Genomic DNA, 12,188 nt, shown 5'->3' with positions numbered 1-12,188 from the left:
ATTCTCTTGCTCACTGGGCTGATATCTACATTACCTACCTGCCCCTAGTGTTATCATCCCCTGACTCACACTGTCACAGTGCCCTCTTCTGATCCTATCACCTTCTGTCTCACACCCCTAATCACAGCAGCCCCTCCTCTGACCATATTGCCCCGGCTTGCCCCACAAGCCCAAGAACCCCTGTCCATTATTCCACCTTGCACCTCCAATCACAGTGCTCTCTGCCTCCATGAACCCCCTGCTCTCCTTCCCCTGGTGCTTCTGTGCCATGTCCTCTACCCCTTTCACTTATCACCAGCTGGGTTCCTATTACTATTGATCGTAGCACCCCTTTGTGCAGCTTCTGTTCCTGGCACCCATTCTGACTGCATGCCCCGATTCTAGTACCAACAGCATTTGCTCTCAGTCCTAGTGCCCCCTTCCTGCACCTCATTATTCTCGTGCCCACTGCCTGTGCCTCTGATCTAGGAGAGCCTGTCTGAACCGTAACCCTAATTCTCACTGCCTCTGTCCCTGATCCTAACACCCCTAGCTCTTAGTGCCCCCCATTTACACCCCATAAACCCCTGGCTCCCTGCTCTGTACCCCTGGCTTAAGCCCGTTTTCACACCCTCAGCCCTGTAACCCCAGCTGAGCTCCTATTGACCCTGACCCCATGCCCCCCAGTTGTGCTACTAGTGTGTCCCCTGCCTATGCCCCTGGTCCTTGCATCCCCAGCCCCAAATACCCCCCTGGCTGTGCTCTTAGCGACCCATGTTGACATTGCAAGCCTTGCAGCTAGGGTCCTTCTTAGCATTGGCTGTAGAAAGGCTCATAAGCTGGTGGCCACTGATCTCACCCAGGTGGCCTAGTGCCAGGTCCACAGGCTCCGTGTAGATGATCTCCAGTATGAGGTCTTGTGCATGATGAAAGACGAGCTCCGGGCCCTCGGCAATGCATGTCAGGAAGCGGTTGCAGGTGATGTCGAGTTCTGGGAGCCGTGTGCGACAGAAGAGGTCCCCTGGGGAGCCGCGGGGTGCCAGCACCAGCACGGCATAGTGATAGGCTGTGTACATGCAGTACAGGTCTGCAAAGTACAGGGAGGTGCCAGGGTGGAAGAGATGCTGGGCAGGGATCTGGAAGCGGTAGCGGCCGTAAGGGGAGTCCTGTGGTGGCTGCCCTGTATTAAACTCAGTGTTGCAGCTGAAGAAGATGCCACGGAGTGTGCCGCTGATGGGGGAGCCGTGGCTGCCGCTGTTATCTTTCAGGTAGGGCTGCATAACCTTCCCACAGTGCTGCCTGAAGTTGGGGTAGGGAGGAGGGGGCAGAGAGGGACAGGAAGGGGGATAGGGAGAGACATCCAGAGAGGGGGAGAGAGAGATGCCCAGAAAAAAGGGAAAGCCAGAAAGGTTGAAATCTTGTTAGCAATGCAACTGTTCATCATTCCCTTTCATTTAATGTCTAGTTAAACCTTTTGATGGAGAGATCCCTTAATCCGGGAAAAAACTGCCATTTTTCCCTTAATTAGCTGCTCTGGGGTTTAGTAGTAAGTCCTCAGTCTCCAGCAAAAATGCAGATGAAGACTCCAAAAATATCAATAAAAGACTCAGAATCCCTCAGCGAACATACAGTACCTCTCTGGTTCGGCGGCAGACAGTGTTATCTCCTGCAGTCACTGCCTCTACCCTAAATATCTCATTAAGTAAAAGGAGGACTTTGGGATTACCCTTTTACAGCCAGAAATGCATCTGCTCATTTATTACCTAACAGAATAGCTTCCACTTTGTTATTTACAGTGAAATTGAATTTAGGGTGGAATCTCTGCTGCCCAGGTGAAACAGACAAGATGATCAGTGTACAGTGATGTGAGTGGATGGACTGTGTCTCTTGGGGTACCTCTTCCACACTCCCTTGATGTACTGGAAGGTCTCCTGGCATCTCCCACACTCCACTAAAATGTAGGAAAGAATCTTAGGGGTCTCCTACACTCCCCTGACACACCGGAAGTACTCCTGGGGTCTCCCACATTCTGCTAACATGCTGGAAGGACTCCTGGGGTGTTCCCATAGTCCCCTAAAGCAGAGGTCAGGTGGGCAAATTATGGCCCATGGGGCTCATTTATCTAGCCCCTGCTGCCATCCTAAATTGAAATGCAGGTTGTCCCAACAGTGCTGCAGCTCTTAAGCTGTCCATAATGATTAAACATTAAGGAGCAGCTGAACTTTTACAAGGAGGAAAACAGAAAAGCTGAAAAACATTGTACAGGATGTGGAGCATACACAAAAGAAAAAAAACACAATGTTCCATGTTCCCTTGGAGTAGAACAGCCAGGGGAAAAGTTTGGTCCCTGCAGGCAATAGCTGGGAGAAGGGAAGGCTAAGGCTGGATAGGAAAATTGGTTCTTACTTCTTACCTGCTAATTTTCATTCCTGTAGTACCAAAAATCAATCCAGATTCCTGGGTTTTGCCTTCCTTCCAGCAGATGGAAACAGAGAAAGTTTTGCCAACACTGCCACATAACACGAGGTGCCACCTGCAGTCCCTCAGTATTGATCAGTACCCAAGCCAAGATAACAATCATGTCAATACCAAAGAGAAATAACAACCCCCTGAACGAGCAGAGGGAAGAGAAAAAATGTTTAACAACCATGCCCACACCAAGAAAAAATGTGCAGGACTAACAAAACCTGTGACAATCTTCAGATTCTTTAGATTAATAAAAACAGATCGAGTGGATTCTCCCAATCTCCCCTTTCTTCACTGGGGTGGGACTCTGGACTGATCTGTGGTACTACAGGAACGAAAATTAGGAGGTAAGAACCAATTTTCCTTTCCCTGTACGTACCCGGATCAGTCCAGACTCCTGGGATATACCAACTCTTTCCTAAACGGGATGGGACCTTGAAAGCCCTGCTTGTAGCACACTCTCCCCAAACCTCATGGCTTCTGGGGTCTGGACATCCAAAAGATAATGCCAGTGAAAGTGTGCAAAGACTTCCAAGTAGCTGCCATGCAAATCTCTTGCAGCAACACTTGCTGACATTCGGCCCAGGACGCCACCTGAGAATGCGCCCGCAACCCCTCCAGGACAGGATGACCCTTACAGATATATGCTGAAGCAATAGCTTTCTTCAACCAGCGAGCAATTGTGGCTTTTGATGCTTTATGACCCTTTTTTGCACCATGCCATAGAACAAAAATAGATGATCTGACAACTGGAAATTATTAGTGACCTTAAGATACTGCAACAACGCCCACTTCACGTCTAAACTCCACAACCCCCTCGCCTGAGGTGCCAAAGCATCTAAACTCTGAAAAGACAAGAGCTCCACCGATTGATTTAAGTGAAAATATGATACCACCTTTGGTAAAAAGGAAGGAACTATCCTTAAGAACATAAGAAAATGCCATACTGGGTCAGACCAAGGGTCCATCAAGCCCAGCATCCTGTTTCCAACAGTGGCCAATCCAGGCCATAAGAACCTGGCAAGTACCCAAAAACTAAGTCTATTCCATGTTACCATTGCTAATGGCAGTGGCTATACTCTAAGTGAACTTAATAGCAGGTAATGGACTTCTCCTCCAAGAACTTATCCAATCCTTTTTTAAACACCACTATACTAACTGCACTAACCACATCCTCTGGCAACAAATTCCAGAGTTTAATTGTGCGTTGAGTAAAAAAGAACTTTCTCTGATTAGTTTTAAATGTGCCCCATGCTAACTTCATGGAGTGCCCCCTAGTCTTTCTACTATCCGAAAGAGTAAATAACAGATTCACATCTACCCGTTCTAGACCTCTCATAATTTTAAACATCTCTATCATATCCCCCCCTCAGCCGTCTCGTCTCCAAGCTGAAAAGTCCTAACCTCTTTAGTCTTTCCTCATAGGGAAGCCGTTCCATCCCCTTTATAATTTTGGTAGCCCTTCTCTGTACCTTCTCCATCGCAATTATATCTTTTTTGAGATGCGGCGACCAGAATTGAACACAGATTTCAAGGTGCGGTCTCACCATGGAGCGATACAGAGGCATTATGACATTTTCCGTTTTATTCACCATTCCCTTTCTAATAATTCCCAACATTATGTTTGCTTTTTTGACTGCCGCAGCACACTGAACCGACGATTTCAATGTGTTATCCACTATGACACCTAGATCTCTTTCTTGGGTTGTAGCACCTAATATGGAACCCAACATTGTGTAATTATAGCATGGGTTATTTTTCCCTATATGCATCGGAGTCCCCCGAATCCAAGATCCTCAAAAAGGGCTTTCTGCAGGATAAGGTCTGAAGCTCCGACGACAAGCCGAACAAATAGCCACCAGAAAAACCACCTTTAAAGTGAGGTCCTTCATAGTAGCCCTTTTTAAAGGTTCGAATGGTGCCATATACATGCCCTTAAGGACTATATTAAGGCTCCAGGAGGGACACAGCTTCTGAATCAGAGGCACAAATGCTTCAGCCCCTGAAGGAAACACACCACATCTGGATGCGCAGCTAGAACCACTCCCCGAACCTCACTCGCAGGCAGCCCAAGGCCACTACCTGAACCCTGAGGGAGTTAAAAGATAAACCCTTCATCAATCCTTTTTGTAGAAAGGCCAAAATATGTGCCACAGATGCCCACATAGGATCAATACCTAGTTCTTCACATGAGGACTCAAAAACTCTCCATACCCTCACATACACCAAGGAGGTGGAAGACTTTCTAGCTTGAAACAGAGTAGAAATCACTTCCTCAGAATATCCTTTCTGCATTAACCGCTTTCTTCTCAAAAGCCAAGCTGCGAGACAGAAGCGATCCGCCTGATCTGAAAAGTTGGGGCCCTGATGCAGAAGCTTTGGCAGATGAGACAGGCGTATCAGACCATCCAACACCAGGTTGATCAGATCCACAAACCACGGGCGCTTCAGCCACTCCGGTGCTACCAGAATCACGTCGCCCAGATGGAGTTCTATCTGCCACAACACTTTGCCCACCAGCGGCCACGGCAGAAACACAAACAGAAGAATGCCTTGTGGCCAAGGCAGCACCAGGGCATCTGTTCCCTCTGCTTCTCTTTCCCTTCTTCGACTGAAGAACCGAGGAGCCTTGGCATTTTGGTAAGTGGCCAGTAGATCCATGTGCGGTCTGCCCCACCTGTGACCGATAAGGCTCATTGCTTCCTCCGACAGCTCCCACTCTCCGGAATCCAGCTGTTGACTGAGAAAATCTGCTTATATATTTTCCATGCTGGCTATGTGAGAGGCCACTAACAATGCCAGATGCTTCTCCGCCCAAGCGATCAATTCCTGTGCTTCCTGTGCCATCACCCGACTCTTAATGCCACCCTGTCGGTTGATGTAGGCCACTGTCATTGCATTGTCCGACAAGATTCTCACTGGTTTCCCCTGCAACCAAGTTAGAAAGGCCCGCAGGGCCAATCGCACTCTTCTCGTCTCTTAAGCGATTGATGGACCACGCTGCTTCCTCCACTGACCACTGCCCCTGGACAGACTGATCCTGACACACTGCTCCCCACCTGGAGAGACTGGCATCGGTGGTAACAATCATCCAGTCTGGCACTACCAACTCCACTTCCTGCCTCAACTGGTGATGACCAAGCCACCACAAGAGACTGGATCTGGCTAACTGTAAGAGGCAACGGAAGCTGGAACTGCTCCAACAATGGGTCCCAACGGGACAGCAGTGCCGACTGAAGAGGTTTCATATGTGCAAAGGCCCAGGGAACCAACTCCAAGGTGGAAGACATGGACCCGAGCACATGCAAGTAATCCCAGACCCTGGGCTTCTGTTTTCTCAACAATCCGTGGACTTGCACCTGCAACCTGAAAATGCGCTCCTCAGTGAGAAAACCTTCCCCACTTTGGTGTTGAACCAAGCCCCCAGAAAATCCAGGATCTGAGTAGGGGAAAGATGACTCTTGGACATATTGATTATCCACCCCAGTGATCTCAGGTATTGAAGCACCAAGTGCACTGCCTGCTGGCAAAGGACTTCTGACCTTTTTAATCAGCAAATCATCCAGAAAAGGGTGAACCAAGAAGACGTCACTCCGAAGGGCCACTGCCACTACAACCATCACCTTGATGAAGGTCCTGGGAGCCATCGCTAGCCCAAATGGAAGGTGCAAAATTGAAAATGCCTTCCCAGGACCATGAACCTTAAATATCTTTGATGATCAGGCCGAACACAGGGTCTCCATTCGAAATCGAGGAACTTCTGCCTAAGATGGGGCAGAATGTTCTCTCCTTTTTGGGGACTATGAAATAGATGGAATAGCGGCCTGTCCCCTGTTCCTCCAGAGGGACTGGCCGAATGGCTCCCAGCATCCGAAGGTGACGTACGATTTGCTGCAATGCCAGCCTTTTCTCCTTGTAAGCGCACAGGGAGACCATTAACAAGTCTCTTAGCAGCAAGCAAACTCTAAAGTGTAACCTTGTCTTATCACACTTAGAATCCACTGGTCCGACGTGATCTTGGTCCACACCTTGTAAAAGAGTCAACCGAGGAGGCGACCAAGGAGTAGACCAGCCTCACTTCATTGAGTGGGCTTGGCTCCAATACCACCCTGGCTGGAGCCATCTCTATTTGGCTTTCGTCCGTGAAAGGACTGATTCCAGGATGATTGCCTCCCCGAGGACTGTCTCTGAATGCTACTAGAGGCTCTGTAAGGTCGAAAATGCGTATTCCCTCTGAAGCGAGAGTGTGATGGAAAGATCCTTTCCCTGCTCTAGGCTTATCCTCAGGTAATTTATGACCTTTGTTTTCTCCAAGATGTTTGATCAGCTCCTCCAAATCTTGGCCAAAGAGCTGCTTCCCTTTAAAAGGTAATGCTCCCAACTGAGACTTAGATGACATTTCTGCTGATCAATTCCTTAACCAGAGGAGTCTCCTGGCTGATACTTCAGACATCACTGTTCTGGATGAAGTCCTGATGAGGTCATATAGCGCATCCACTCCATAAGCAACCACAGCCTATAAGTGCTTTGCCTTCTTAGTGTTATTATTTGTAAGGGTTTTGGGTGGATCCCTGGACCTGTGGCAGATGACCACGCCCACGGGGGGAAGTCCCGTGAGGGGCCACAGTTCAGGCTCAGCGTAGGAGACACACACACACTAGTTCTTTTATTATACAGGATTGGTGAACCACCAGAGGTGGCAGTAGTGAGCTGGAAAGTAGCCCGGTTGGGCTTGTAGTCCCTCAGGCTCTGGAACAGCGATCCCACAATGGCTGTGCTGTAATAGAGAGAACTGATATTGTGAGTAGTAGCAGGATATGCAGAGTTCAGGAATAGAGCCTCGTTGGTAATGTACTCACGCAGCGGTCTCTCAGTGTGGAGCACAGGAGCTGGAGTAAAGGCAGGCCCTCGAGGAGCGAGTACCTGGTTCCAGGGAATAGCTCTGAGAGATAGAGATGGTAACTCACAGATGTTATAGGCAGCGGTGTCTTCCTAGCAGAAGTGGAGTCCAAGTAGCGAGTCCAGGAACATGGGCCCTTGAGGAGCGAGTACTGGTTCCAGACTGTGACCTGAAAGATAAGAAAGAGAGAGAGGCCCCCGAGGAGCGGGTACCCCAAATAGAGTAGGTCCAAAGGAGGCAGAGTTGCAAGGTACGGAGAGCGAATCCCATCCGTTAGGAAACCTTTGCTAACTCGATTAGCTAGCAATCGCATAGGCCTTTTGTATCCTGGATGCATGACGTCATCACAGGGGGACGCCCCTGAGGTTCGCGCCACTGAAGGTATTTGAAGCAGGGCCGCGCGGCGTGCGTGCCCTAAGGCAGCTGAACAGCATGGCGGGAGGCAGTGCCCAAGCCGGTCTGGGGACGCTGGAGAGGACGGCAGGCAGATGCCGCGGCAGCCAAACGTCCGTCAACCGCAGGAGGAGACGCCAGAGAGGTAAGGAGGGCGGAGTGGAGACGTCGGGCAGCGACAGTCGTAACACTTAGCCTCTGTGACAGACATGGGTTTGTCAGCCTGCAATTGCTGCACTCATCGTGGACCTGCTCTCAGCATAAAGCTGCTGCACACTGCAGCATGCATGCCGAGAGCAGATACCTCAGATATCTTCTTGAGATGAACTTCAAGCTTTCTATCCTAGAGGTCCTTAAGAGTGCCAAGCCTGCTACAGGAATTGTCATTTTCTTTGTGACCGCCGAGACCAAAGCATCCACCTTCAGAATCCGAAGGAGTTCCAGTGTGTCCTCAGGCAAATGATACAACTTATCCATTGCCCTGCTGACCTTTAAGCCAGTCTATGGAATGTCCCACTCCTGGAAAAGTAACTGCTTGACAGACTTATGAAAAGGGAACACTTTCGCTGGACCTCAGAGGCCAGCCATGACTGGGTCCACGTCCTCCTGATCTGACTCTGTCATGGACCCTGCCCGCGGGTCCCCCCGCGAGCAGGCCCTGCTCACCTTTGCCTTTTTCTTTGCGGCGCAATGCCGTCGATGTCAGCTCCCCTTCCTGCGCGGCTGGAGCCGCGGACTGGACTTCCCCTGCGGCCTGGAGGCCGCCCATCGAGGCTCCTCTTCACCGCGGCCGGAGCCGCGGACTTTGCCACCGTCCATCATGGCCAGAAGCCGCCACCGACATCACCGTGTTCCCCCGGGGCTGCAGGCCGCATCCCCGGGCACGATTGGCGGCTGGAGCCGCCCCCGGGCCTTTTTGCAGTGGCTGGAGCCGCTGCCGTCTTCGGGGCCTGCCTCCAGGCCCAGCCCTGCGTCTCTGGCGTCTGATGTCGGTGCAGACCACTGTCCGTGGTCCTGCACAACTTCTTCCTGCTTCCTTAGGTGCCGGCGCGCGCCTCTCTACTGGATTTAAAGGGCCAGGCACAGGAAGTGTGCTGGCCCCACCTAAGGAGTGGACTTCCTGCTCTAGCCCTATAAAAGGGTTGTCTTCACAGTACGTCTTCGCCTTGTATCGGAGTTACTTCACTCTGGAGGCTCCTGCCTGCCAGAGCTCCGTCAGGTCTTCTTCATGGAGCTCCGCTTCATCTTGTCAAGTCATGTTCGTGCCTGAGGTCCCTGTCCAGGTGTCCTGGTGTCTCGTCTTGATCTTCTGCTTCCTGATGTTCCAAGTTCCTTGGTGTCCTGCCCTTCTTGGTGTTTGCTTCAGCGCTCCTGAGCCTTCTGGTACCTGTCAGGCCGTGCTCTCTCGGATGATGTCTTTCCCGAGCGTGGAGTAGCCACAGGTGGACTGGTGTCCTGTGCTTCTGAGCCGTCATATCCTGCCAGCCTTTGTGGTGCTTCGGGTGACATCTGGCTCCTTCGTTGAAGTTCTGCCTTGGTTGGATTCTTCCCTGCGCTCGTCCCGTTCTCAGCGTGGTCCGCGACCAGCCTCCTCGGACTGTGTAGGGCGCGCAGTGGGACAGGGTGGTCCGTGACCAGTCCCGCGGGTGGACTGTGTAGGGTGCCCTTAGAGACAGTGCCAATGTCCTTCCGCCCAGCTTCTCGTCTCGTCTGGACTTCGTCAAGTTCCTCATCTCTTCCTGGATGCCGTTGCATCAGTCTTAGTAACATGTCAACGTCTTGTTCCTGATGTCGTCGCATCGACCCTGGTCCGGGATGCCGTCACATCGACCACTGGTCCATGATGTCTTCATATCAGCTTTGGTGTCATGTCTTCGCATTAGCCTTGGTGTCATGTCTTGTGCCAGCCCTCGTCTCTGATGCCGTCCACATCAGCCTTGGTGTCATGTCTTCATCTGCGATGCTGTAGCATTGACCCTGGTGTCATGTCTTCGTGTCAAGGCCCGTCTGCCCTCGACCTCAGGCCAGGCCTGCTGCTCCATGCCGATCTAAGCGGCAGGTCCGAAAGGGCTCAGAATGGTCAAAGGACCATTCACATTCCAACATCATCCTGTTGTTGGCCTTGGGAGCTTGCAGGCCTGGCAGAGGGTAAGACCGTCAGCCATGCTGGATCATGCCGTCAACCCTCGGTTCGGTCCTGGATCCGTCTGGGGTCGGGCTGAGGCCCATGGGCACACTAAAACACCCCGCATGTAACAGACTCCTCTTGCAGGACCTTTATCCCCAATTCTGCCTAAACTGGGTGAATCAGGGGGCCAGCTATTCCCTATGGAACAACCGCACAACCTTGGGATCATCCGCCTCGTCCACCAGAGTGGATTGCTGCAGCACTCGACAAACCCTCGTCACTCCCGCAGCTCGAGATGACCTGAACTTCTTACTTGGCTGGGGTCCCAGGGTTGCCCCCTGCTTAGCTCTGCACCAAACCGTGGACTTCCTAGCCTTATAAGCCCTGTGAAGGAGCAGGACAAAAATCTGAAGAAAAGTCCGAAGAATTACTAGAATCTCTATTAACGGAACAAAGGAGTGGACCGGCCTCACCTCATTGGGAAGATTTTGCTCCTACTGTTCCTTGGGACGAGCCATCTCTGCCAGGCCGACAGCCATGAAAGGGCTGACTCCACGACTGCTGTCTGCCCAAAGTTTGCCTTGAGGAAGAAACTGATGATCTGGATGCCTGAAACATCTGATTTCCCAGAAAAGGAACCAAGAGAGCAGCAAGCTCCTTGACTTCGGCTTATCTTCAGCAATCTATGAACCTTATTCTCTCCAAGGGATTTGATCATTTCCTCCAAATCCTTGCCAAATAGCAACTTTCCCTTAAAGGGCAAAGAACCCAGCTGCGCTTTGGAGGAGACGTCCGCCGACCAAGTCCTCAACCACTACATGGTTCTAGCCAAGGTTGAAAGTAGATCGCTCAATGAGTCTGCACTGTAGGCTACCATGGCTTCCAGCTGCTCCACCTGAAGGGAGTCTGAAGCCACCAAGGACTCATCCACTTGCAATTGCTGCACCAGTGAAGGCCCGCTCTTAACATAAAGCTGCTACATATAGCCGCCATAACTCCCAGAGCTGAAACCTCAAATATCTTCTTGAGATGATGTTCAAGCTTCCTATCCTGAAGGTCCTTAAGTGCTGCAGTGCCAGTCACTGGGATAGTAGTCTTCTTAGTAACCGCTGAGACTGCAGTATCCACCTTAGGGACCCTGAGAAGGTCAAGCGCCTCTTCCAGGAGAGAGTATAACTTGTCCATCCCTGATGGACCTTGAACCCTGTGTCTGGAGTATCCCATTCTTTATGGATCTACAGCCCCCAACTGAGTGCCCTCCTGGGGAGCCTCAATACCCAGTTCCTCCAGAACTACAGGAATAAGGGGGCCAATTCCTCCTTGCGGAACAAGCGAATCACTTTGGGGTCATCCCTTTTGACCATCAGCATCTCCGCCAATGCCTGTTCCGGGTCCTGGTCTGCATCTGGGTCCACTCCTTGAGGACCCTTGGCGAGCAGGTCATCTTGGGTTGAAGCCTCAGAAGAGGAATCTATCGCAGGCTGGGCTACCGAGGTTCGCCGGAGACTTTTCAGCCTCGTGACCCCCCACCTGCTCCGAGCCCCTAGGTTTCATGGCAGCCAAGGTCCCTGCCTTCTCAGGGGCTTTGGGCTTCTTAATCGCCCTGAAGAGAGCCCCCTTTTCCCCATGTCTGTTAGTAGATCTCCTGGCCTTAAAGGCCTTATGCAGCAGGAGAATAAAATCAGAGGAAAAAGAATCTGAAGCCTCCCCAGGTTCTCCATCGAAAGAAACATCCTGCTCCCTCACGATTCGGACCCCTCTGGAAGCACCAGCCTGTGGATATAAGGGAGGAGGGAAATCCCCCTCCCCCCATGGGAAAAGCAAAAGCAGCGAAAATGGCCTCCATTCCTGCACTAAACTGGTACGGGTCCTCTGGGGGCTGCTGCACCAAGGAGAGCCTCCCAGGCTTTCGGTGTGAGGATTGTTTCTCCCCCCCACCCTCCCGGAGTGCTTCCCGAATGCCCTCCCCACCGGGGAGGCACCTGTAACAGATGCCGCCGCGTGAAAGCCATCCCACAAGCGGAGCAGGCTGAACTACATGGCATTGGGAGCAGCAGGGGGTGGTGAAATCGGCAGGGGGGCGGTGAAACCAGCAGGAGAAAGACACCGGGGGGGGGGGGGGGCCGGAGAGAGAGAGAGCCTCCACAACGGGCAAACGGGACCCCAGCCACCGCACTGCCTACCTGCTCTTTTTCTTCCTGACTTTTCTCTTTTTTTACCAGGAGAACAGGCTGCAGGCTCAAAGAGATCCCTCTCAGGGTGAGTGAACCAGGCTCCCCGGTGTCAACCCTGACTGGCCACCAAGAGAGCGAGCATCTGAAG

General features: G+C 51.7%; 1 protein-coding gene across 2 annotated transcripts in view; it reads right to left on the bottom strand.

Annotated features, from left to right (window-relative positions):
* Positions 1–601: 601 nt before the first annotated feature.
* The window catches only part of PHYHIP (phytanoyl-CoA 2-hydroxylase interacting protein), a 32,598-nt gene continuing 21,011 nt past the window's right edge, over positions 602–12,188 (bottom strand). For both annotated transcript variants that reach the window (XM_029603811.1, XM_029603810.1), the window contains exon 5: positions 602–1,278. In XM_029603811.1, coding sequence (XP_029459671.1) covers positions 744–1,278 — 535 coding nt within the window. In that variant the 3' untranslated portion in view covers positions 602–743. The remainder of the gene's footprint in view (positions 1,279–12,188) is intronic.

Source organism: Rhinatrema bivittatum, chromosome 5 (genome assembly GCF_901001135.1).
Source record: "Rhinatrema bivittatum chromosome 5, aRhiBiv1.1, whole genome shotgun sequence".
Taxonomy (NCBI): Eukaryota; Metazoa; Chordata; class Amphibia; order Gymnophiona; family Rhinatrematidae; genus Rhinatrema; species Rhinatrema bivittatum.
Note: the sequence above shows the minus strand (reverse complement) of the source record. Positions and strands in the feature narration are given on the sequence as shown.